The sequence below is a fragment of the Salvelinus alpinus genome, chromosome 23 (assembly GCF_045679555.1).
Source record: "Salvelinus alpinus chromosome 23, SLU_Salpinus.1, whole genome shotgun sequence".
NCBI classification, from domain to species: domain Eukaryota; kingdom Metazoa; phylum Chordata; class Actinopteri; order Salmoniformes; family Salmonidae; genus Salvelinus; species Salvelinus alpinus.
In genome coordinates, this window is record NC_092108.1 from 4,055,839 (window position 1) to 4,083,825 (window position 27,987).

Consider the following 27,987-nt stretch of genomic DNA (forward strand, 5'->3'; position numbering starts at 1 on the left):
CCATAGAGCCTCGGGACAGCCCTCAGAAAATCTGGCCCAACCAAATCATCACAAAACAAAAAGAAAAATATATAACCTATTGGAAAGACACCACAAAAAATCAAAGTAAACTTCAATGCTATTTGGCTCTAAACAGACAGTACATGGTGGCAGACTATCTGACCACTGTGACTGATAGAAAACTGAGGAAAACATTGACTAGGTACAGACTCAGTGAGCACAGTCTGGCTATAGAGACCGGTCGTCACAGACAAACCTGGCTGCCCAGGGAGGACAGGCTGTGCTCACTCTGCTCCAGGGGAGAGGTAGAGACAGAAGTGCATTTCCTACTACACTGTGACAAATACTCAGACCTAAGAGCATATTTCTTTCCCAAAATTATAATTCAATACAAAGAATTTGAAACTATAAAAGATGAAGAAAAATTCAAATATTTGTTGGGTGAAAAGCCAAAATGTGCAGTTTTGGCAGCCAAATATGTGTCCTCCTGCCATAGCCTGAGGGACAGCCAGTGAAAAATGCAAAGTAATGTTGATAATATTTCCCATTTAGCTTAGTTTTGTTTTGTCTTTCGTACCAGGTCATGTGTCTTCTCAGTCATGTTGACACTGGTCTACTACTGTTGCTTTAATGTATTGTTGTTCTGATTAATATTGTTGTTGTAGCTGTTATTAATGGTAATCCCATGTCCACTACTACTATTATTATTACTGTTAGTCCCACCATTTATTTATATATAAATATATATATATTTTGTGTATATATATACATATATATTTTATTAAAATTTTTCGATATGTATACTTTGACAATGTAAGTAATAATAACTTGCCATGTCAATAAAGTCAATTGAATTGAATTGAATAGAGAGAGAGAGAGAGAGAGAGAGAGAGAGAGAGAGAGAGAGAGAGAGAGAGAGAGAGAGAGAGAGAGAGAGAGAGAGAGAGAGAGAGAGAGAGAGAGAGAGAGAGAGAGAGAGAGAGAGAGAGAGCACCAATTTGTAGAGCGATAAGAGGATAAAATGATGAAGAGATGTCAGAAGGAAGGTGTGTCTGTGTTGAGAGAGAGAGAGCAGTAGAGATAGAGAGAGATAAGAGGATAACATGATGAAGAGATGTCAGAAGGTGTATTACATGTAGTTATAAGACCATCTGCCTCTGAAGTCAGAATGTCTTTCAAAGGCCATCAGGACATCTGAACCTCCATCAGTGTGATATTCAACAACAAAATACTCTGCTAAGGAATTGACAAAACACACATACACACACCTCTAAATGTATTTGTCATTAGTCTAGATTAGTCTGTAGTCTCCAGTCACAAGGTGATGATGTGTTTTCCTTGGCACTGGAATTATCAGCCGCGGATAATTTTGTGCGTTATCAGCCGTGGGTCATTTTGTGTGTTACCAGCCGTGGGTCATTTTGTGTGTTACCAGCCGTGGGTCATTTTGTGCGTTAACCTCTGTGGGTAATTTTTGCCATGAGGTGAATAGAAAATAATATAATACCTGGAAATGTGTCTTTAAGCACACAATGGTACGCAGGAACACTTCAAACTAGTAGTGAACGCAGCTAAATCAAGTGTCTAAATCAACCAAGCGCTATACCTGCTCTCTTAATCTGTACCTGCTCTCTTAATCTGTACCTGCTCTCTTAATCTGTACCTGCTCTCTTAATCTGTACCTGCTCTTAATCTGTACCTGCTCTCTTAATCTGTACCTGCTCTCTTAATCTGTACCTGCTCTTAATCTGTACCTGCTCTTAATCTGTACCTGCTCTTAATCTGTACCTGCTCTCTTAATCTGTACCTGCTCTCTTAATCTGTACCTGCTCTTAATCTGTACCTGCACTCTTAATCTGTACCTGCTCTCTGAATCTGTACCTGCTCTTAATCTGTACCTGCTCTCTTAATCTGTACCTGCTCTCTTAATCTGTACCTGCTCTTAATCTGTACCTGCTCTCTTAATCTGTACCTGCTCTCTTAATCTGTACCTGCTCTTAATCTGTACCTGCTCTTAATCTGTACCTGCTCTTAATCTGTACCTGCTCTTAATCTGTACCTGCTCTCTTAATCTGTACCTGCTCTCTTAATCTGTACCTGCTCTTAATCTGTACCTGCTCTCTTAATCTGTACCTGCTCTCTTAATCTGTACCTGCTCTTAATCTGTACCTGCTCTCTTAATCTGTACCTGCTCTTAATCTGTACCTGCTCTTAATCTGTACCTGCTCTTAATCTGTACCTGCTCTCTTAATCTGTACCTGCTCTCTTAATCTGTACCTGCTCTCTTAATCTGTACCTGCTCTTAATCTGTACCTGCTCTTAATCTGTACCTGCTCTTAATCTGTACCTGCTCTTATGAAATGCTCTTAATCTGTATCTGCTCTTATGAAATGCTCTTAATCTGTACCTGCTCTTATGAAATGCTCTTAATCTGTACCTGCTCTTAATCTGTACCTGCTCTCATGAAATGCTCGTAATCTGTACCTGCTCTTATGAAGTGTTGTTAATCTGTACCTGCTCTTAATCTGTACCTGCTCTTAATCTGTACCTGCTCTTAATCTGTACCTGCTCTCTTAATCTGTACCTGCTCTCTTAATCTGTACCTGCTCTCTTAATCTGTACCTGCTCTTAATCTGTACCTGCTCTTAATCTGTACCTGCTCTTAATCTGTACCTGCTCTTATGAAATGCTCTTAATCTGTACCTGCTCTTATGAAATGCTCTTAATCTGTACCTGCTCTTATGAAATGCTCTTAATCTGTACCTGCTCTTATGAAATGATCTTAATCTGTACCTGCTCTTAATCTGTACCTGCTCTCATGAAATGCTCTTAATCTGTACCTGCTCTTATGAAATGATCTTAATCTGTACCTGCTCTTAATCTGTACCTGCTCTTATGAAGTGTTGTTAATCTGTACCTGCTCTTATGAAGTGTTGTTAATCTGTACCTGCTCTTATGAAGTGTTGTTAATCTGTACCTGCTCTTATGAAGTGCTGTTAATCTGTACCTGCTCTTATGAAGTGTTGTTAATCTGTACCTCCTCTTATGAAGTGTTGTTAATCTGTACCTGCTCTTATGAAGTGTTGTTAATCTGTACCTGCTCTTATGAAGTGTTGTTAATCTGTACCTGCTCTTATGAAGTGTTGTTAATATGTACCTGCTCTTATGGAATGCTCTTAATCTGTACCTGCTCTCATGAAATGCTCTTAATCTGTACCTGCTCTTATGAAGTGTTGTTAATCTGTACCTGCTCTTATGGAATGCTCTTAATCTGTACCTGCTCTTATGGAATGCTCTTAATCTGTACCTGCTCTCATGAAATGCTCTTAATCTGTACCTGCTCTTATGGAATGCTCTTAATCTGTACCTGCTCTTATGGAATGCTCTTAATCTGTACCTGCTCTCATGAAATGCTCTTAATCTGTACCTGCTCTTATGAAGTGTTGTTAATCTGTACCTGCTCTTATGGAATGCTCTTAATCTGTACCTGCTCTCATGAAATGCTCTTAATCTGTACCTGCTCTTATGGAATGCTCTTAATCTGTACCTGCTCTTATGAAGTGTTGTTAATCTGTACCTGCTCTTATGGAATGCTCTTAATCTGTACATGCTCTTATGAAGTGTTGTTAATCTGTACCTGCTCTTATGAAGTGTTGTTAATCTGTACCTGCTCTGATTTTGTTCAGGTTCAACGTGGGAGAAATCTATACGTCAGATTGGCTTTGAAAGGTAAGCCAATACAAACATACTGTAAATACACGGTACATAATATAGATTTAACAAACTAAGTGATTATTATACACCCTAATAGTATAGAGATACTGTAGATATAGAATACAGAGCCTTCAGAAAGTCGTCACACCCCATTACTTTTTCCACATGTTGTTATGTTACAGCCTGAATTTAAAATGGATAAAATTTAGATTTTTGTCACTAGTCTACAAACAATACCCCATAATGTCTAAGTGGAGTTATGTTTTTAGACATTTCTTGAGTCAACCCCTTTGTTATGTCCTAAATAAGTTCAGGAATAAAAATGTGCTCAACAAGTCACATAATAAGTTGCATGGACTCTGTGTGCAATAATAGTGTTTAACATGATTTTTGAATGACTACCTCATCTCTGTACCCAACATATACAATTATCTGTAAGGTCCATCAGTCGAGCAGTGAATTTCAAACACAGATTCAACCACAAAGACCAGGGAGGTTTTCCAATGCCTCGCAAAGAAGTGCACCTATTGGTAGATGGGTACAAATAATATGAAAAATCTGACATTGAATATCCCTTTGAGCATGGTGAAGTTATTAATTACACTTTGGATGGCGTAGCAATATACCCAGTCGCTACAAAGATACAGGCGTCCTTCCTAACTCAGTTGCCGGAGAGGAAGGAAACTGCTCAGGGATTTCATCATGAGGCCAATGGTGATTTTAAAACCGTTAGAATTTAGTGGCTGTGATAGGAGAAAACTGAGGATGGATCAACAACATTGTAGTTACTCCACAATACTAACCTAAATGACAGAGTGAAAAGAAGGAAGCCTGTACGTAATAATAATATTCCAAAACATGCATCCTGTTTGCAACAAGGCACTAAAGTAATACTGCAAAAAATGTGTCAAAGCAATTAACTTTTTGTACTGAATACAAATTGTTATGTTTGGGGAAAATCCAATAGAACACATTACTGAGTACCATTCTACATATTTTCAAGCATGGTGGTGGCTGCATCATGTTATGGGTATGCTTGTAATCATTAAGGACTGGGGAGTTTTTTAGGATAAAAAAGAAACGGAATGGAGCTAAGCACAGGCAAAATCCTAGCAGAAAACCTGGTTCAGTCTGTTTTCCACCAGACACTGGGAGATGAATTTACCTTTCAGCAGGACAATAACCTACAACACAAGGCCAAATCTACACTGCAGTTGCTCACCAAGAAGAAAGTGATTGTTCCTGAGTGGCCAAGTTACAGTATTGACTTAAATCTGCTTGAAAATCTATAGCAAGACTTAAAAATGGTTGTCAAGCTATGATCAACAACCAATTTGACAGGTGTGCAAATTTCTTAGAGACTCAACCAGAAAGACTCACAGCTGTAATCGCTGCCAAAGGTGATTCTAACATGTATTGACTCAGGGGTGTGAATACTTATGTAAATGAGATATTTATGTATTTCATTTTTTTTTTAAATGTGCTAACATTTTAAAACACATTTTGTTCACTTTGTCATTATGGGGTATTGTATGTAGATGGGTGAGAGAGAAAAATGGAATCCATTTTGAATTCAGGCTGTAACACAACAACATGTGGAATACGTCAAGGAGTAGCTCCCGACTGGTGCCGTGGTCTACGACACTGCATCGCAGTGCAAGAAGTGTCACTGCAGTACCTGGTTCTGAAGGTAGAGGATAAATATATAGTTATATAAGTTATATAATATATATATAAAGTTATATAATAAGTTAAGGGATATGTATACTTTCAGAAAGCACTGTATATACAATACACACGTCTACATATAAACTTAAATAAAGTTATTATTATTATTATTATTATTATATATATATACCATAAAACCTGATTTTAAAAAAGCCCTCAGGTTAAGAGTAGAGAAAGACACATTCTTTACAAAACACAAAGGATAAAAGTCCCCTCGAATATACTGTGTAATATTTCACCTACAGCCGTCATGCTGTTGGAAATATAGTATATGGATAAGGGTTTTAGTCAATTGAGAATGAAGGCCTTCTATTCTGTAGCCCAGTGGGACAATACGTCCACATTCTCTTCAGACATCTGGTGACTCAAGCTCACCAAGATAGTTCCATACATGGATAGATAGAGCTCATTGGGTTAACTCATTAAAACATTTATATATTAAGTTAGACTAGTGGGTATTTTTAAGTCTTCTCCATTTGTATTTGTATTTATTATGAATCCCCATTAGTTCCTGCCAAGGCAGTGGCTACTCTTCCTGGGGTTTATTATGGATCCCCATTAGTTCCTGCCAAGGCAGCAGCTACTCTTCCTGGGGTTTATTATGGATCCCCATTAGTTCCTGCCAAGGCAGCAGCTACTCTTCCTGGGGTTTATTATGGATCCCCATTAGTTCCTGCCAAGGCAGCAGCTACTCTTCCTGGGGTTTATTATGGATCCCCATTAGTTCCTGCCAAGGCAGCAGCTACTCTTCCTGGGGTTTATTATGGATCCCCATTAGTTCCTGCCAAGGCAGCAGCTACTCTTCCTGGGGTTTATTATGGATCCCCATTAGTTCCTGCCAAGGCAGCAGCTACTCTTCCTGGGGTTTATTATGGATCCCCATTAGTTCCTGCCAAGGCAGCAGCTACTCTTCCTGGGGTTTATTATGGATCCCCATTAGTTCCTGCCAAGGCAGCAGCTACTCTTCCTGGGGTTTATTATGGATCCCCATTAGTTCCTGCCAAGGCAGCAGCTACTCTTCCTGGGGTCCAGCAACATTAAGGCAGTTATATATAATTTTAAATATTAAATGAAATTACATTTCTTAACAAGTTACCCAACACATTCAGTGTGTTCCCTCAGGCCACTACTCCACTATCACATATTTACAACACAACAGCCATGTGTACGTGTGTGTAGATTTTGCGTCAAATCATGTGTACGTGTGTCTGTGCCTGTGTATGTGTCTCTTCGCAGTCCCCTTCGCAGGTGTATTTTTACCTGTTTTTTAAATCTGATTCTACTGCTGCATCAGTTACCTGATGTGGAATAGAGTTCCATGTATTCATGGCTCTATGTAGTACTGTGCACCTCACATAGTCTCTTCTGGACTTGGGGACTGTGAAGAGACTTCTTGTGGCATGTCTTGTGGGGTATGCATGGGTGTCCGAGCTGTGTGCTAGTAGTTTAATCAGACAGCTCGGTACATTCAACATGTCAATATCTCTCATAAATACAAGCAGTGATGAAGTCAATCTCTCCTCCACTTTGAGCCATGAGAGATTAACATGCAGACTATTAATGTTAGCTCTCTGTGTACATCCAAGGGCCAGCTGTGCTGCCCTGTTCTGAGCCAATTGATATTATCCAAAGTCCATCTTTGTGGCACCTGACCACATGACTGAATAGTAATCCAGGTGAGACAAAACTAGGGCCTGTAGGACCTGCCTTGTTGATAGTGTTGTTAAGAAGGTAGAAACGAGGGCCTGTAGGACCTGCCTTGTTGATAGTGTTGTTAAGAAGGTAGAAACTAGGGCCTGTAGGACCTGCCTTGTTGATAGTGTTGTTAAGAAGGTAGAGACTAGGGCCTGTAGGACCTGCCTTGTTGATAGTGTTGTTAAGAAGGTAGAAACTAGGGCCTGTAGGACCTGCCTTGTTGATAGTGCTGTTAAGAAGGTAGAAACCAGGGCCTGTAGGACCTGCCTTGTTGATAGTGCTGTTAAGAAGGTAGAAACCAGGGCCTGTAGGACCTGCCTTGTTGATAGTGTTGTTAAGAAGGTAGAAACTAGGGCCTGTAGGACCTGCCTTGTTGATAGTGCTGTTAAGAAGGTAGAAACTAGGGCCTGTAGGACCTGCCTTGTTGATAGTGCTGTTAAGAAGGTAGAAACTAGGGCCTGTAGGACCTGCCTTGTTGATAGTGTTGTTAAGAAGGTAGAAACTAGGGCCTGTAGGACCTGCCTTGTTGATAGTGTTGTTAAGAAGGTAGAGCAGCGCTTTATTATGGACAGACTTCTCCCCATCTTAGCTACTGTTGCATCAATTTGTTTTCACCTCGACAGTTTACAATCCAGGGTTACTCCAAGCAGTTCAACTTGCTCAATGTCCACATTATTTATTAGAGGATTTATTTGAGGTTTAAGGTTCAGTAAACGATTTGTCCCATTGAAATTCCTACACCTCTCGTTGTATTCTGGGTAATACAAGTGAAGGATCTCACATGTATTTCTGCTCAATTCAGTGTATTCAGTGGAGGCTGGTGTGCCTTTAAAGCCGAGGAATGTGTTTGATAACGTTCCATTGATTCCATCCCAACCATTACAATGAGTCTATCCTCCCATTTGTCCAGCCACTAGCCACCACAGATTGAGTTTGGAAGGCTTGTATACAGTCCACTTCCCAAATATCCTTAAGTAGCGCGAGCCGGGTTCTCCAATAAGTACCAATACACACCACTTAATGTAATGTATATGTGTGGCCAGAGATCTGACATGTGTCCCAATTGGCACCATATTCCCTTCATAGTGCACTACTTCTGACCAGGTCCGATTGGGTTCTGGCCGTGCTATGTGTAGGGAATTGAGTGCCATTTGGGACACAACTTAGGTTTCTAAAGGCTCTTGATGGTTCTGACCTGTACTTCTCAACGTGTGGTTTCAGTTAATGCATGTTAAACCTCATTAGGTCTGGCAGTCTGTCAACAAGCCCTATCGGATGCATGTTAAACCTCATTAGGTCTGGCAGTTTGTCAACAAGCCCTATCGGATGCATGTTAAACCTCATTAGGTCTGGCAGTCTGTCAACAAGCCCTATCTGATGCATGTTAAACCTCATTAGGTCTGGCAGTCTTTCAACAAGCCCTATCTGATGCATGTTAAACCTCATTAGGTCTGGCAGTCTGTCAACAAGCCCTATCGGATGCATGTTAAACCTCATTAGGTCTCTCACAGCCTTTACTGCTCAGCCCAGAACTGGCTTCCTATTCCGCAACAAAGCATCCTTCACTCATGCTGCCAAACATACCCTTGTAAAACTGACCATCCTACCAATCCTCGACTTCGATGATGTCATTTACAAAATAGCCTCCAATACCCTACTCAATAAATTGGATGCAGTCTATCACAGTGCCATCCGTTTTGTCTCCAAAGCCCCATATACTACCCACCACTGCGACCTATACGCTCTCGTTGGTTGGCCCTCGCTTCATACTCGTCGCTTCGTTCCTTCACCTCCCTTATCTCACCTCACTTGCTCACATTGTATATAGACTTATTTTTCTACTTTATTATTGACTGTATGTTTGTTTTACTCCATGTGTAACTCTGTGTTGTTGTATGTGTCGAACTGCTTTGCTTTATCTTGGCCAGGTCGCAATTGTAAATGAGAACTTGTTCTCAACTTGCCTACCTGGTTAAATAAAGGTGAAATAAAAATAAAATAAATAAATGTGCGGCAGGACCAAATTGGAAAGATAGGTAGGAGCAAGGCCATGTAATGCTTTGTAGGTTAGCAGTAAAACCATGACATCAGCTCTAGCCTTAACAGGAAGCCAGTATAGAGAGGCTAGCATTGGAGTAATATGATACAATTTTGGGGTTCTTGTCAAGATTCTAGCAGCCGTGTTTAGCACAAACTGTAGTTTATTTAGTGCTTTATCCGGGTAGCAGGAAAGTAGAGCATTGCAGTAGTCTAACCTAGAAGTAACAAAAGCATGGATACTTTTTTCGGCATCATTTTTGGAGAAGAACGTTTCAGATTTTTGCAATGTTACGTAGATGGAAAAAAGCTGTCCTTTAAATATTCTTGAGATGTTCGTCAAAAGAGAGATCAGGGTCCAGACTAACGCCGAGGTCCTTCACAGTTTTATTTGAGACAACTGTACAACCATCAAGATTAATTGTCAGATCCAACAGAAGATCTCTTTGTTTCTTGGGACCTAGAACTAGTATCTCTGTTTTGTCCGAGTTTAAAAGTAACAAATGTGCCACCATCCACTTCCTTATGTCTGCAACACAGGCTTCCAGGGAGGCCAATTTTGGGGCTTCTCCATGTTTCATCGAAATGTACAGCTGTGTGTCGTCTGCATAGCAGTGAAGTTAATATTATGTTTCCGAATGACATCACCAAGAGGTAAAATATACAGTGAAAACAATAGTGGTCCTAAAACGGAACCTTGAGGAACACAGAAATTTACAATTGATTTGTCAGAAGACAAACCATCCACAGAGACAAACTGATATCTTTCCGACAGACAAGATTTAAACAAGGCCAGAACTTGTCCGTGTAGACCAACTAGGGTTTCCAATCTCTCCAAAAGAATGTGATGATCGATGGTATCAAAAGCAGCACTAAGGTCTAGGAGCACGAGGACAGATGCAGAGCCATGGTCTGACGCCATTAAAAGGTAATTTACCACCTTCACGAGTGTTGTCTCAGTGCTATGATGGGGTCTAAAACCAGACTGAAGCATTTCGTATACATTGTTTGTCTTCAGGAAGGCAGTGAGTTGCTGCGCAACAGCTTTTTCTAAACTTTTTGAGAGGAATGGAAGATTCGATATAGGCCGATAGTTTTTTATATTTTCCGGGTCAAGGTTTGGCTTTTTCAAGAGAGGCTTTATTACTGCCACTTTTAGTGAGTTTGGTACACATCCGGTGGATAGAGAGCCGTTTATTATGTTCAACATAGGAGGGCCAAGCACAGGAAGCAGCTCTTTCAGTAGTTTAGTTGTAATAGGGTCCAGTATGCAGCTTGAAGGTTTAGAGGCCAAGACTATTTTCATCAATGTGTCAAGAGATATAGGATAAAAAAACTTGAGTGTCTCCTTTGATCCTAGGTCCTGGCAGTGTTGTGCAGACTCAGGACAACTGAGCTTTGGAGAAATACGCAGATTTAAAGAGAAGTCCGTAATTTGCTTTCTAATGATCATGAAGTGAAAGCCATCCTCTCTTGGGGAATGCTGATTTTTAGTTAGCTTTGCGACACTATCAAAAATAAATTTTGGATTGTTCTTATTCTCTTCAATTAAGTTGTAAAAATAGGATGATATATATAATGATATATATATAATATCTTCGATATTGCACGGTACTGTCTTTCCATTTCAATTTTCTGGAAGCTTGCTTCAGAGCTCGGGTATTTTCTGCATACCAGGGAGCTAGTTTCTTATGACAAATGTTTTTTGTTTTTAGGGGTGCGACTGCATCTAGGGTATTTCGCAAGGTTAATTTTAGTTCCTCAGTTAGGTGGTTAACTGATTTTTGTACTCTGACGTCCGTGGGTAGGTGGAGAGAGTCTGGAAGGGCATCTAGGAATCTTTGGGTTGTCTGAGAATTTATAGCATGACTTCTGATGATCCTTGGTTGGGGTCTGAGCAGATTATTTGTTGCGATTGCAAACGTAATAAAATGGTGGTCCGATAGTCCAGGATTATGAGGAAAAACATTAAGATCCACAACATTTACTCCACGGGACAAAACTAGGTCCAGAGTATGACTGTGGTAGTGAGTAGATCCAGAGACTTATTGGACTAAACCCACTGAGACGATGATGGCTCCGAAAGACTTTTGGAGTGGGTCTGTGGACTTTTCCATGTGAATATTAGTCACCAAACATTTTAATATTATCTGCCATGACTACAAGGTCCGATAGGATTTCAGGGAACTCAGTGAGGAATGCTGATACGGCCCAGGAGGCCTGTAAACAGTAGCTATAAAAAGTGATTGAGTAGGCTGCATAGATTTCATGACTAGAAGCTCAAAAGTTGAAAATGCAGTGTTTTTTGGTGGGGTTAATTGAAATTTGCTGTCATAAATGTTAGCAACACCTCCTCCTTTGCGGGATGCGTGGGGGATATGGTCACTAGTGTAACCAGGAGGAGAGGCCTCATTTAACACAGTAAATTAATCAGGCTTAAGCCATGTTTCAGTCAGGCCAATCACATCAAGATTATGATCAGGGATTAGTTCATTGACTATAACTGTCTGGAAGTGAGGGATCTAACATTAAGTTGCCCTATTTTGAAATGTGAGGTATCACGATCTCTTTCAATAATGGCAAGAATGGAGGAGGTCTTTATTCTAGTGAAATTGCCAAGGCGAACACCGCCATGTTTAGTTTTGCCCAACCTAGATTGAGGCACAAACACTGTCTGTCTGTCTGTCTGTCTGTCTGTCTGTCTGTCTGTCTGTCTGTCTGTCTGTCTGTCTGTCTGTCTGTCTGTCTGTCTGTCTGTCTGTCTGTCTGTCTGTCTGTCTGTCTGTCTGTCTGTCTGTCTGTCTGTCTGTCTGTCTGTCTGTCTGTCTGGATAAGGCATGTCTGTCTGGATTAGACCTCCCGAGTGGCGCAGTGGTCTAAGGCACTGCATCGAAGTGCTAGCTGTGCCACCAGAGATTCTGGGTTCAAGTCCAGGCTCTGTCGCAGGAGCCTCCAGCCTCCAGCCCACGACCTGGAGACCCATGTGGCGGCACACAATTCGTCGTCCGGGTTAGGGGAGGGTTTGGCCGGCAGGGATGTCCTTGTCCCATCGCGCACTAGCGACTCCTGTGGCAGGCCGGGCGCAGTGCACGCTGACACGGTCGCCAGATGTACGGTGTTTCCTCCTACACCTTGGTGCGGCTGGCTTCAAGTGGGCATTGTGTCAAGAAGCAGTGCGGCTTGGTTGGATTGTGTTCTGGAGGACGCACAGCTCTCGACCTTTGCCTCTCCCTAGTCCGTAAGAGAGTTGCAGCAATGAGACAAGACTGTAATTACCAATTGGATACCACAAAATTCAGGAGAAAAAGGGGTAAAAAAAAAGAAGACATGTCTGTCTGTCTGTCTGTCTGTCTGTCTGTCTGTCTGTCTGTCTGTATGGATAAGGTCTGTCTGTCTGAATAAGGCCTGCCTGTCTGTCTGAATAAGGCCTGTCTGTTTGGTCTGCATGGATAAGGCATGTCTGTCTGTCTGGATAAGGCCTGTCTGATAAGCCTGCCTATCTGTCTGTCTGGATACGGCATGTCTGTCTGTCTAGACGAGGCCTGTCTGTCTTTCTGTCTTAATAAGGCCTGTCTGTCTGGTCTGTATGGATAAGGCATGTCTGTCTGTCTGTCTGTCTGTCTGTCTGTCTGTCTGTCTGTCTGTCTGTCTGTCTGTCTGGTCTGCATGGATAAGGCATGTCTGTCTGTCTGGATAAGGCCTGTCTGATAAGCCTGCCTATCTGTCTGTCTGGATACGGCATGTCTGTCTGTCTAGACGAGGCCTGTCTGTCTTTCTGTCTTAATAAGGCCTGTCTGTCTGGTCTGTATGGATAAGGCATGTCTGTCTGTCTGTCTGTCTGTCTGTCTGTCTGTCTGTCTGTCTGTCTGTCTGTCTGTCTGTCTGTCTGTCTGTCTGTCTGTCTGTCTGTCTGTCTGTCTGTCTGTCTGTCTGGATAAGGCCTGTCTGTCTGTCTGTCTGTATAGATAAGGCCTGTCTCGATTAGGTCTGTCTGTCTAGATAAGGTCTGTCTGTTTGGATAAGGTCTGTCTGTCCATATGGATAAGGCCTGTCTGTCTGTCTGTTTGTCTGGATGTGGTCTGTCTGTCTGTCTGTCTGGATAAGGGCCTACAGTAAGTGACGTATTGAAGAAGTGATTGTGACAGGATGGGGAGAAAGAGGTGTGGGGTCTGAACGAGTGATGGGGGAGAAAGAGGAGTGAGATCTGAAAAGCATCTTGACCCAGATTAACACTACATCTAGACCCAGATTAACACTACATCTGGACCCAGATTAACACTACATCTGGACCCAGATTAACACTACATCTGGACCCAGATTAACACTACATCTGGATTTAGATTAATCCTACATCTGGACCCAGATTAACACTACATCTGGATTTAGATTAACACTACATCTAGACCCAGATTAACACTACATCTGGACCCAGATTAACCCTACATATTGACCCAGATTAAACCTACATATTGACCCAGATTAACCGTACATATTGACCCAGATTAACCCTACATCTGGACCCAGATTAACACTACATCTTGACCCAGATTAACCCTACACCTGGACTCAAAATGATGTTGAATGAATAGGCTTCTGTGGACTCAGTAGAGTCTGTGTTTAGGAAACAGACCCTAAATTAATCAAATAGACCCTTAATGTACAGATGTAAATTTGTTGCATGTCAGTAGTTTTCAGTTGCCTTTTTTTTCACCAGGAAGGTCTCACCACCACTGCTGGTACAATATAAGTACTCTCTTTTAACAGGAGAGGGAAAAATAGAAATTAAAGTTGTTGGCTTGACTTGGTGTTGTTGGACCAGAGTTTTTCTTTCCGTTTCTTTCATCCATTTGTGATGAACAGAGCTTCTAAAACAATAACATCTCCCATCTAGTGGAAACAAAGGCCGCGTCCCGAACGACACCCTATTCCTTATATAATAGCCCTACTTTTGACCAGGGCCCTACGTAGTGCACAGGATAGAGAATAGGGAGAATGCCTTTTGAGACGCACCCAAAGGAGTCTTGATTAGATTAAGGCTTTTCTAATGGAGCCAAGAGTTTAGACTATATTTTATTTGAGTGAGCATTTTCCATAGTGTTGATTAGCGCTCTGCTTTTTAAACTTTGTTAACTTTAACGAGGCGACTGTCCACCGAGGGCCAAGTACAGGACGAAGTTTGGGTTTGCTTTAACTGAACTTTGAGGGTGTTTGGGCATTTATTCACATCTCAGCATAACACCTAAACGTTAGTTTTGCATTAGCCTCGTACGCAGGTTCACATTCCTTCATTAGCCTTTATACCCAGACTCACATTCCTTCATTAGCCTTTATACCCAGACTCACATTCCTTCATTAGCCTTTATACCCAGACTCACATTCCTTCATTAGCCTTTATACCCAGGCTCACATTCCTTCATTAGCCTTTATACCCAGGCTCACATTCCTTCATTAGCCTTTATACCCAGGCTCACATTCCTTCATTAGCCTTTATACCCAGACTCACATTCCTTCATTAGCCTTTATACCCAGGCTCACATTCCTTCATTAGCCTTTATACCCAGACTCACATTCCTTCATTAGCCTTTATACCCAGGCTCACATTCCTTCATTAGCCTTTATACCCAGACTCACATTCCTTCATTAGCCTTTATACCCAGGCTCACATTCCTTCATTAGCCTTTATACCCAGGCTCACATTCCTTCATTAGCCTTTATACCCAGGTTCACATTCCTTCATTAGCCTTTATACCCAGACTCACATTCCTTCATTAGCCTTTATACCCAGGTTCACATTCCTTCATTAGCCTTTATACCCAGGCTCACATTCCTTCATTAGCCTTTATACCCAGGCTCACATTCCTTCATTAGCCTTTATACCCAGGCTCACATTCCTTCATTAGCCTTTATACCCAGACTCACATTCCTTCATTAGCCTTTATACCCAGGCTCACATTCCTTCATTAGCCTTTATACCCAGGTTCACATTCCTTCATTAGCCTTTATACCCAGACTCACATTCCTTCATTAGCCTTTATACCCTGGCTCACATTCCTTCATTAGCCTTTATACCCAGGCTCACATTCCTTCATTAGCCTTTATACCCAGGTTCACATTCCTTCATTAGCCTTTATACCCAGGCTCACATTCCTTCATTAGCCTTTATACCCAGGTTCACATTCCTTCATTAGCCTTTATACCCAGGTTCACATTCCTTCATTAGCCTTTAGACCCAGGTTCACCATCACAACCCACAATACAAGCTTGTTTACTACGATATTTGTAAACAAAGTAAATTTAAACAAACACTATAGCCTGGGTTGGACTGGGCCATTAATTAATCAATCAATCAAATGTATTTATATAGACCTTCGTACATCAGCCGATGTCACAAAGTGCTGTACAAAAACCCGGCCTAAAACCCCAAACAGCAAGCAATGCAGATGTAGAAGCACGGTGGCAAGGGAAAAACACCCTAGAACGGCCAGAACCTATTAGAGACCAGACCTGTCCTCTAGTCTAGAATTACTGGACCGGACCATTAGAGACCAGACCTGTCCTCTAGTCTAGCAGTACTGGACTGGACTGGACCATTAGAGACCAGACCTGTCCTCTAGTCTAGCAGTACTGGGCTGGGCTGGACCATTAGAGACCAGACCTGTCCTCTAGTCTAGCAGTACTGGGCTGGGCTGGACCATTAGAGACCAAACCATGGTTCAAGTACTATTCAGAATCTTTTCAAAAACGTTATCTGGGCTTGATTGAGCTTGCCTGGCACAACGAATAGACTAGTTGTAAACAATGTAAACGCCACCCATCTAGCATTCCACGCAGGCTAAAGAAAGATTTTGAATACTATTTGAACCCAGGTCTGTTTAGAGACCTGCTGCCACTTCGATCAACAGCTTTCTGGGCACCAATTACCCACAGTCCTCTTGGTGAACTTCCTGTCCTGTCTGATCTAATGTTTACCCCACGGGATATAAATCTCAGTGTTATAGTGTATGTGTTATAGTTTGTGTGTCGGTGTAGGTGAGTGCCAGTCTACTTGATGTGCTGTTCTAATAGATACATCAGTCCACGATGTCGTGACCATGTCCATTATATCACATATTTCAATTCTAAACATTTCCATATTTTAGCTAAGTCATGAAAATGGGTATTTCTCGTCATAACATTTATGAGCATATTTTGTATTTTTTTTTAAATATTTTTTTTAATAATCGAAAATAAAAACAGGAATTCCCCAAAAACCCATTTAAAATGTCTCCATTCCACACAAAGAAGGGAATCTTTGTTGTGTGTTGTATGACTCTGGTGAGTCTGCCAGATAAACAAAGATTACGACGGAATTATTCAGTCCTTCGGGAATATAAACATGTTTCGCCCAGTTCTACATTCACTGTTGCATTGAGAGGGAAAAGCATATGTCAGCATCCCAGATGGCACCCTATTCACTATATAGTACACTACTTTAGACAGGGTCCTATGGGTCCCTATTCCCTATATAGTGCACTACTTTAGACAGGGCCCTATGGGACCCTATTCCCTATATAGTGCACTACTTTAGACAGGGCCCTATGGGACCCTATTCCCTAATAGTGCACTACTTTAGACCATAACCCAATAGGGTTATAGTGCACTACTTTAGACCATAACCCAATAGGACCCTATTCCCTACATAGTGCACTACTTTAGACCAGGACCCCCATAGAGAATAGGGTGCCATATGGCACAGATGCTATGTTTTCTTCTCATGACTTTTAGTCCGTTGTTTAACTGGAATTTAATTCATTACATTTTTAATGAGGAGAATTTAATACGGGGCTTGATTTCATTAAAGTGGTTGTGGAACCTCATATATATATATAACATACAACATATGTCTTGTATTTGGAAAACTCTTCTGATTCCCACCATGTATTCAGCCTAACAGGTGGTGGGGGGATTGTAACACATACTAATTAAACACATATAATGGTGTTGATGATCTGGGTAAGGTGTTAGTCCTACTGTGTTACTGGCATGGTAGACGCTCTACACATTTATTTATTTATTTATTTATCCGTTATTTTACCAGGTAAGTTGACTGAGAACACGTTCTCATTTGCAGCAACGACCTGGGGAATAGTTACAGGGGAGAGGAGGGGGATGAATGAGCCAATTGTAAACTGGGGATTATTAGGTGACCGTGATGGTTGAGGGCCAGATTGGGAATTTAGCCAGGACACCGGGGTTAACACCCCTACTCTTACGATAAGTGCCATGGGATCTTTAATGACCTCAGAGAGTCAGGACACCCGTTTAACGTCCCATCCGAAAGACGGCACCCTACACAGAGCAGTGTCCCCAATCACTGCCCTGGGGCATTGGGATCTTTGTTTAGACCAGAGGAAAGAGTGCCTCCTACTCCAACACCACTTCCAGCAGCATCTGGTCTCCCATCCAGGGCCTGACCAGGACCAACCCTGCTTAGCTTCAGAAGCAAGCCATCACATGAGTCTTTCTCTTCAACGTCCCGACCATATCAAAACTTTGAGAATCACCCAAATAAAGTGTTTACCTAGGGTCTAGAATCCATCTTAGCGCGGAAGGATCCGCGTTATAGCGTTATAGCGTTATAGCGTTATAGCGCGTGTGAAATGCGTTATAGCGCGTGTGAAATGTCAAAGGGGTCCATTTTCCCGATTGAGCCGACATATGCAATGTTTACCGTCTCCGCGAACACTGGAACATTGCAGTTTAAATATCGATCGTGCTGTAGTAGTGTGAAAGGGTTATTAGCTTTGGTAGAGGACACCGGTCTCCATTATGAAGCCTCACACTACTTGATAATCACATTGGAATGTTACAGAAAGGGAAGCTACCGTCTGTTCATACATCTTTTCCATGAACCTATTGAACTGTCTCCATATCCCAGAAACGTTGTAAAGACAGACATTATGAAGAGTAATTATTTTGGGTTGAACTGTCTACACGTCCCAGAGAGGTTGTAAAGACAGACATTATGAAGAGTAACTCTTTGGGTTGTGGTTGGAGAGACTCGTTGTGTCGCCTCTCCCAGTTCTGTCTGACTGTCTGTCTCTCTGTCTCTCTGTCTCTCTGTCTCTCTGACTCTCTGTCTCTCTGTCTCTCTGTCTCTCTGTCTCTCTGTATCTCTGACTCTCTGTCTCTCTGTCTCTCTGACTCTCTGTCTCTCTGACTCTGTCTCTCTGTGTCTCTGTCTCTCTGACTCTCTGTCTCTCTGACTCTCTGACTCTCTGACTCTCTGTCTCTCTGTCTCTCTGTCTCTCTGACTCTCGGTCTCTCTGTCTCTCTGTCTCTCTGTCTCTCTGTCTCTCTGTCTCTCTGTCTCTCTGACTGTCTGTCTCTCTGTCTCTGTCTCTCGGTCTCTCTGTCTCTCTGTCTCTCTGTGTCTCTGTCTCTCTGACTCTCTGACTCTCTGTCTCTCTGTCTCTCGGTCTCTCTGTCTCTCTGTCTCTCTGTCTCTCTGACTGTCTGTCTCTCTGTCTCTCTGTCTCTCTGTCTCTCTGACTCTCTGACTCTCTGTCTCTCTGTCTCTCTGACTCTCTGTCTCTCTGTCTCTCTGTCTCTCTGACTGTCTGTCTCTCTGTCTCTCTGTCTCTCGGTCTCTCTGTCTCTCTGTCTCTCTGTCTCTCTGACTGTCTGTCTCTCTGTCTCTCTGTCTCTCTGTCTCTCTGACTCTCTGTCTCTCTGACTCTCTGTCTCTCTGTCTCTCTGTCTCTCGGTCTCTCTGTCTCTCTGTCTCTCTGTCTCTCTGTCTCTCTGACTGTCTGTCTCTCTGTCTCTCTGTCTCTCTGTCTCTCTGACTCTCGGTCTCTCTGTCTCTCTGTCTCTCTGTCTCTCTGTCTCTCTGTCTCTCTGTCTCTCTGACTGTCTGTCTCTCTGTCTCTGTCTCTCGGTCTCTCTGTCTCTCTGTCTCTCTGTGTCTCTGTCTCTCTGACTCTCTGACTCTCTGTCTCTCTGTCTCTCGGTCTCTCTGTCTCTCTGTCTCTCTGTCTCTCTGACTGTCTGTCTCTCTGTCTCTCTGTCTCTCTGTCTCTCTGACTCTCTGTCTCTCTGACTCTCTGTCTCTCTGTCTCTCTGTCTCTCGGTCTCTCTGTCTCTCTGTCTCTCTGTCTCTCTGTCTCTCTGACTGTCTGTCTCTCTGTCTCTCTGTCTCTCTGTCTCTCTGTCTCTCTGACTCTCGGTCTCTCTGTCTCTCTGTCTCTCTGTCTCTCTGTCTCTCTGTCTCTCTGTCTCTCTGTCTCTCTGTCTCTCTGTCTCTCTGACTGTCTGTCTCTCTGTCTCTGTCTCTCGGTCTCTCTGTCTCTCTGTCTCTCTGTGTCTCTGTCTCTCGGTCTCTCTGTCTCTCTGTCTCTCTGTGTCTCTGTCTCTCTGACTCTCTGTCTCTCTGACTGTCTGACTGTCTGACTCTCTGTCTCTCTGTCTCTCTGTCTCTCTGACTCTCTGTCTCTCTGTCTCTCTGTCTCTCTGTCTCTCTGTGTCTCTGTCTCTCTGACTCTGTCTCTCTGACTCTCTGACTCTCTGTCTCTCTGTCTCTCTGTCTCTCTGTCTCTCTGTCTCTCTGACTCTCTGTCTCTCTGTCTCTCTGTCTCTCTGTCTCTCTGTCTCTCTGTCTCTCTGACTGTCTGTCTCTCTGTCTCTGTCTCTCGGTCTCTCTGTCTCTCTGTCTCTCTGTGTCTCTGTCTCTCGGTCTCTCTGTCTCTCTGTCTCTCTGTGTCTCTGTCTCTCTGACTCTCTGACTCTCTGTCTCTCTGACTGTCTGACTCTCTGACTCTCTGTCTCTCTGTCTCTCTGTCTCTCTGACTCTCTGTCTCTCTGTCTCTCTGACTCTGTCTTTCTGTCTCTCTGACTCTCTGTCTATCTGTCTCTCTGTCTCTCTGTGTCTCTGTCTCTCTGACTCTGTCTCTCTGACTCTCTGACTCTCTGTCTCTCTGTCTCTCTGTCTCTCTGACTCTGTCTCTCTGTCTCTCTGTCTCTCTGTCTCTCTGACTCTCGGTCTCTCTGTCTCTCTGTCTCTCTGTCTCTCTGTCTCTCTGACTGTCTGACTGTCTGTCTCTCTTTCTCTCTGTCTCTCTGTCTCTCTGTCTCTCTGTCTCTCTGTCTCTCTGTCTCTCTGACTGTCTGTCTCTCTGTCTCTCTGTCTCTCTGTCTCTCTGACTCTCTGTCTCTCTGTCTCTCTGACTGTCTGACTCTCTGTCTCTCTGACTCTCTGTCTCTCTGTCTCTCTGTCTCTCTGACTCTCTGACTCTCTGTCTCTCTGTGTCCAGTGTGATAGGTGCAGATGCAGGAAACGGTATCCGTGTGTTCCTCCCTGACATAGGGATGTTTTCAGCGGGGCTGGCCTGCTGGCTGCTGTGTCGTAGTCTGTTTCAGAAGAGACCGCCAGAGGACATGGCCCAGGACAACACTGACTACGAACCGGAGGGAGAGGTGAGTGGAGGGAGACGCACGCACGCACGCACGCACGCACACACACACACACACACACACACACACACACACACACACACACATGCACACACACACACACACATTTTTGTCAAAATGGAAGAAAAAAAGTTAATTATTTAAATTAAACCTATTTTTCTGTTATAAAAACTGTTTAGCTATTTAATCTACATTTATTGATTATCTTAACAATGACGTCACTAGTTCAGGTGGGCCACTAGTTCAGGTGGGCCACTAGTTCAGGTGGGCCTCTAGTTCAGGTGGGCCACTAGTTCAGGTGGGCCTCTAGTTCAGGTGGGCCACTAGTTCAGGTGGGCCTCTAGTTCAGGTGGGCCTCTAGTTCAGGTGGGCCTCTAGTTCAGGTGGGCCACTAGTTCAGGTGGGCCACTAGTTCAGGTGGGCCTCTAGTTCAGGTGGGCCACTAGTTCAGGTGGGCCTCTAGTTCAGGTGGGCCACTAGTTCAGGTGGGCCTCTAGTTCAGGTGGGCCTCTAGTTCAGGTGGGCCTCTAGTTCAGGTGGGCCACTAGTTCAGGTGGGCCACTAGTTCAGGTGGGCCACTAGTTCAGGTGGGCCACTAGTTCAGGTGGGCCTCTAGTTCAGGTGGGCCTCTAGTTCAGGTGGGCCACTAGTTCAGGTGGGCCACTAGTTCAGGTGGGCCACTAGTTCAGGTGGGCCACTAGTTCAGGTGGGCCACTAGTTCAGGTGGGCCTCTAGTTCAGGTGGGCCTCTAGTTCAGGTGGGCCACTAGTTCAGGTGGGCCACTAGTTCAGGTGGGCCACTAGTTCAGGTGGGCCACTAGTTCAGGTGGGCCACTAGTTCAGGTGGGCCACTAGTTCAGGTGGGCCTTCGTTTCAGCAACCAAAGGAAAGGACGGGTTCTCAACAACAATGACAAAAATCATGAGAGTGGCTTACCAAGAAAACCTTCCAAAAGGACGAGGTAGCTCCCCTTTAAGCTCTCCTCCCCTTTAAGCTCCCCTCCCCTTTAAGCTCCCCTTTAAGCCATTGTACAGGATGAGAACAGGTGACTGGCGTTTCGATGTCTTCCTCAGAGTGACCTGACCATTGTATTTAGCCCCTATTTCTAGCCTAGTGGTCCATTGAGACACAACAATGTAAACAAATTATAACGATCATGTGTTTCGAGGCAAATTATTGAACCAGATAATACAAATAAAAAGAGAAATAGTGTGTCTGGTTAATCAACAGTCAAAATATACATAGGGGATATTTTGGTGTCTGTGAATCCGGAGACACAGAGACCCCCCAAAAATCAAGGCATTATAACGTTATAGAAACGAGGAGAGTGAAAAATCCTTGTTTAGCCCCTTAAGGATCCACAGAGTCTCAGGAATACTGACAGAATGTCTCTCTTTGTTTTAGTTTACGTACGATGTCATTTCCTCTCGGTAAAATCTGGACAATGTCACATCCTCTTGGGGAAATGTGGATGATGTCATCTCCTCTTGGTGAAATGTGGATGATGTCACCTCCTCTTGGTGAAATGTGGATGATGTCATCTCCTCTTGGTGAAATCTGTATGATGTCACCTCCTCTTGGTGAAATCTGGATGATGTCATCTCCTCTTGGTGAAATCTGGATGATGTCACCTCCTCTTGGTGAAATCTGGACGATGTCATCTCCTCTTGGTGAAATGTGGACGATGTCACCTTCTCTTGGTGAAATCTGGATGATGTCACCTCCTCTTGGTGAAATGTGGATGATGTCACCTCCTCTCTGTGAAATCTGGACGATGTCATCTCCTCTTGGTGAAATCTGGACGATGTCACCTCCTCTTGGTGAAATGTGGATGATGTCACCTCCTCTTGGTGAAATCTGGACGATGTCACCTCCTCTCTGTGAAATCTGGACGATGTCACCTCCTCTTGGTGAAATGTGGACGATGTCACCTCCTCTTGGTGAAATGTGTGATGTCACATCCTCTTGGTGAAATGTGGACGATGTCACCTCCTCTTGGTGAAATGTGTGATGTCACATCCTCTTGGTGAAATGTGGACGATGTCACCTCCTCTTGGTGAAATGTGTGATGTCACATCCTCTTGGTGAAATGTGTATGATGTCACCTCCTCTTGGTGAAATGTGTGATGTCACCTCCTCTTGGTGAAATGTGTGATGTCACATCCTCTTGGTGAAATGTGTGATGTCACCTCCTCTTGGTGAAATGTGTATGTGTTCTATGGATACAAAGCACAGGGAGGAAGGTAACCATGGTTGGCCATCTATGACTGGCAAGGCAGACGAGTGAGATTCAACTCCAGGTTCTGCCCCCTTTAACCAGACAAGATGACGTCTGGCTGAAGGGGGGGCAGTCCTCTGCCACCGAGCAAGACTCTTCAGAGCAATAGTGACTCTGAAACCTCCCAAACCAACTCCGCTTTTTTAGGGGCCAACCTGCAGGAAGACGAGGCGGGGCTCGAGGTGGAGGTCCAGAGACTCACTGATGCCCAATATGTCAGTCCTGAGATATCACCAGAGACTCACTGATGCCCAATATGTCAGTCCTGAGATATCACCAGAGACTCTCACTGATGCCTACGTGTCGGTCCTGAGATATCACCAGAGACTCACTGATGCCCAATATGTCAGTCCTGAGTAAAGGATGGTCTCTCTCCCCTTCTAATAGGATGGACCCTTTTGCATTAAAAGTTGACACTTTCGAATGTGTTTGCCAATACCATTTAAATCATTTATTCTGTGCTAATAGGCAACCACCATGTAACGACAGTGTTTAGAAACTAAGATGCATCTGGCAACCACCATGTAATGACAGTGTTTAGAAACTAAGATGCATCTGGCAACCACCATGTAATGACAGTGTTTAGAAACTAAGATACATCTGGCAACCACCATGTAATGGCAGTGTTTAGAAACTAAGATACATCTGGCAACCACCATGTAATGACAGTGTTTAGAAACTAAGATGCATCTGGCAACCACCATGTAATGGCAGTGTTTAGAAACTAAGATACGTCTGGCAACCACCATGTAATGCAGTGTTTAGAAACTAAGATGCATCTGGCAACCACCATGTAATGACAGTGTTTAGAAACTAAGATGCATCTGGCAACCACCATGTAATGACAGTGTTTAGAAACTAAGATGCATCTGGCAACCACCATGTAATGACAGTGTTTAGAAACTAAGATACATCTGGCAACCACCATGTAATGACAGTGTTTAGAAACCAAGATGCATCTGGCAACCACCATGTAATGACAGTGTTTAGAAACTAAGATGCATCTGGCAACCACCATGTAATGACACATGGTGGTTGCCAGATGCATCTTAGTTTCTGAACACTGTTTACCTGGTGGTTGCCAGGCGTATCTTAAAAAACTAAGATGCATTGCTGATATTGCTGATTTTAATGCACAAACAACTTTTACTTTAAAGTTTAATTTTGTGCCTTATGCTAATTTGAGTCACTCTTTTCTCTTATACCGATAGAGCATTATTTTACTAAACTGGCCCACAAATCCTCTTAACAAGCAGGTCATATCAGTAATTATTAACAAAATGATTGGAAGGAACTGAAAGACAATCCAGATATTGTGATATAAAATGCTGATAACGGAGGGTCTATTTGTATTTGAATGTATTATGGACCCCCATTAGTTCCTGCCAAGGCAGCAGCTACTATTCCTGGGGTTTATTATGGACCCCCATTAGTTCCTACCAAAGCAGCAGCTACTCTTCCTGGGGTTTATTATGGATCCCCATTAGTTCCTGCCAAAGCAGCAGCTACTCTTCCTGGGGTTTATTATGGATCCCCATTAGTTCCTGCCAAGGTAGCAGCTACTCTTCCTGGGGTTTATTATGGATCCCCATTAGTTCCTGCCAAAGCAGCAGCTACTCTTCCTGGGGTTTATTATGGATCCCCATTAGTTCCTGCCAAGGCAGCGGCTACTCTTCCTGGGGTTTATTATGGATCCCCATTAGTTCCTGCTAAAGCAGCAGCTACTCTTCCTGGGGTTTATTATGGATCCCCATTAGTTCCTGCCAAGGTAGAGCTACTCTTCCTGGGGTTTATTATGGATCCCCATTAGTTCCTGCCAAAGCAGCAGCTACTCTTCCTGGGGTTTATTATGGATCCCCATTAGTTCCTGCCAAGGTAGCAGCTACTCTTCCTGGGGTTTATTATGGATCCTCATTAGTTCCTGCCAAGGCAGCAGCTACTCTTCCTGGGGTTTATTATGGATCCTCATTAGTTCCTGCCAAGGCAGCAGCTACTCTTCCTGGGGTTTATTATGGATCCCCAATAGTTCCTGCCAAGGCAGCAGTTACTTTTCCTGGGGTTTATTATGGATCCCCATTAGTTCCTGCCAAGGCAGCAGCTACTCTTCCTGGTGTTTATTATGGATCCTCATTAGTTCCTGCCAAGGCAGCAGCTACTCTTCCTGGGGTTTATTATGGATCCCCATTAGTTCCTGCCAAGGCAGCAGCTACTCTTTCTGGGGTTTATTATGGATCCTCATTAGTTCCTGCCTAGGCAGCAGATACTCTTCCTGGGGTTTATTATGGATCCCCATTAGTTCCTGCCAAAGCAGCAGCTACTCTTCCTGGGGTTTATTATGGATCCCCATTAGTTCCTGCCAAGGCAGCAGCTACTCTTCCTGGGGTTTATTATGGATCCCCATTAGTTCCTGCCAAGGCAGCGGCTACTCTTCCAGGGGTTTATTATGGATCCCCATTAGTTCCTGCCAAGGCAGCGGCTACTCTTCCTGGGGTTTATTATGGATCCCCATTAGTTCCTGCCAAGGCAGCGGCTACTCTTCCTGGGGTTTATTAGGGATCCACATTAGTTCCTGCCAAGGCAGCGGCTACTCTTCCTGGGGTTTATTATGGATCCCCATTAGTTCCTGCCAAGGCAGCGGCTATTCTTCCTGGAGTTTATTATGGATCCCCATTAGTTCCTGCCAAGGCAGCAGCTACTCTTCCTGGGGTTTATTATGGATCCCCATTAGTTCCTGCCAAGGCAGCAGCTACTCTTCCTGGAGTTTATTATGGATCCCCATTAGTTCCTGCCAAGGCAGCGGCTACTCTTCCTGGAGTTTATTATGGATCCCCATTAGTTCCTGCCAAGGCAGCAGCTACTCTTCCTGGGGTTTATTATGGATCCCCATTAGTTCCTGCCAAGGCAGCAGCTACTCTTCCTGGAGTTTATTATGGATCCCCATTAGTTCCTGCCAAGGCAGCAGCTACTCTTCCTGGAGTTTATTATGGATCCCCATTAGATCCTGCCAAGGCAGCAGCTACTCTTCCTGGGGTTTATTATGGATCCCCAATAGTTCCTGCCAAGGCAGCAGTTACTTTTCCTGGGGTTTATTATGGATCCCCATTAGTTCCTGCCAAAGCAGCAGCTACTCTTCCTGGGGTTTATTATGGATCCCCATTAGTTCCTGCCAAGGTAGCAGCTACTCTTCCTGGGGTTTATTATGGATCCTCATTAGTTCCTGCCAAGGCAGCAGCTACTCTTCCTGGGGTTTATTATGGATCCTCATTAGTTCCTGCCAAGGCAGCAGCTACTCTTCCTGGGGTTTATTATGGATCCCCAATAGTTCCTGCCAAGGCAGCAGTTACTTTTCCTGGGGTTTATTATGGATCCCCATTAGTTCCTGCCAATGCAGCAGCTACTCTTCCTGGTGTTTATTATGGATCCTCATTAGTTCCTGCCAAGGCAGCAGCTACTCTTCCTGGGGTTTATTATGGATCCCCATTAGTTCCTGCCAAGGCAGCAGCTACTCTTTCTGGGGTTTATTATGGATCCTCATTAGTTCCTGCCTAGGCAGCAGATACTCTTCCTGGGGTTTATTATGGATCCCCATTAGTTCCTGCCAAAGCAGCAGCTACTCTTCCTGGGGTTTATTATGGATCCCCATTAGTTCCTGCCAAGGCAGCAGCTACTCTTCCTGGGGTTTATTATGGATCCCCATTAGTTCCTGCCAAGGCAGCGGCTACTCTTCCAGGGGTTTATTATGGATCCCCATTAGTTCCTGCCAAGGCAGCGGCTACTCTTCCTGGGGTTTATTATGGATCCCCATTAGTTCCTGCCAAGGCAGCGGCTACTCTTCCTGGGGTTTATTAGGGATCCACATTAGTTCCTGCCAAGGCAGCGGCTACTCTTCCTGGGGTTTATTATGGATCCCCATTAGTTCCTGCCAAGGCAGCGGCTACTCTTCCTGGAGTTTATTATGGATCCCCATTAGTTCCTGCCAAGGCAGCAGCTACTCTTCCTGGGGTTTATTATGGATCCCCATTAGTTCCTGCCAAGGCAGCAGCTACTCTTCCTGGAGTTTATTATGGATCCCCATTAGTTCCTGCCAAGGCAGCGGCTACTCTTCCTGGAGTTTATTATGGATCCCCATTAGTTCCTGCCAAGGCAGCAGCTACTCTTCCTGGGGTTTATTATGGATCCCCATTAGTTCCTGCCAAGGCAGCAGCTACTCTTCCTGGAGTTTATTATGGATCCCCATTAGTTCCTGCCAAGGCAGCAGCTACTCTTCCTGGAGTTTATTATGGATCCCCATTAGATCCTGCCAAGGCAGCAGCTACTCTTCCTGGGGTTTATTATGGATCCCCAATAGTTCCTGCCAAGGCAGCAGTTACTTTTCCTGGGGTTTATTATGGATCCCCATTAGTTCCTGCCAATGCAGCAGCTACTCTTCCTGGTGTTTATTATGGATCCTCATTAGTTCCTGCCAAGGCAGCAGCTACTCTTCCTGGGGTTTATTATGGATCCCCATTAGTTCCTGCCAAGGCAGCAGCTACTCTTTCTGGGGTTTATTATGGATCCTCATTAGTTCCTGCCTAGGCAGCAGATACTCTTCCTGGGGTTTATTATGGATCCCCATTAGTTCCTGCCAAAGCAGCAGCTACTCTTCCTGGGGTTTATTATGGATGCCCATTAGTTCCTGCCAAGGCAGCAGCTACTCTTCCTGGGGTTTATTATGGATCCCCATTAGTTCCTGCCAAGGCAGCGGCTACTCTTCCTGGGGTTTATTATGGATCCCCATTAGTTCCTGCCAAGGCAGCGGCTACTCTTCCTGGGGTTTATTATGGATCCCCATTAGTTCCTGCCAAGGCAGCGGCTACTCTTCCTGGGGTTTATTAGGGATCCACATTAGTTCCTGCCAAGGCAGCGGCTACTCTTCCTGGGGTTTATTATGGATCCCCATTAGTTCCTGCCAAGGCAGCGGCTACTCTTCCTGGAGTTTATTATGGATCCCCATTAGTTCCTGCCAAGGCAGCAGCTACTCTTCCTGGGGTTTATTATGGATCCCCATTAGTTTCTGCCAAGGCAGCAGCTACTCTTCCTGGAGTT

At 43.9% G+C, this 27,987-nt stretch overlaps 1 protein-coding gene across 1 annotated transcript in view; it reads left to right on the forward strand.

Annotated features, from left to right (window-relative positions):
- LOC139550094 (piezo-type mechanosensitive ion channel component 2) overlaps nt 1–27,987 on the forward strand; it is a 224,814-nt gene that overhangs the window by 55,249 nt on the left and 141,578 nt on the right. The window contains exons 4-5 of the mRNA XM_071360724.1: nt 3,687–3,729; nt 20,466–20,628. Coding sequence (XP_071216825.1) covers nt 3,687–3,729; nt 20,466–20,628 — 206 coding nt within the window. The remainder of the gene's footprint in view (nt 1–3,686; nt 3,730–20,465; nt 20,629–27,987) is intronic.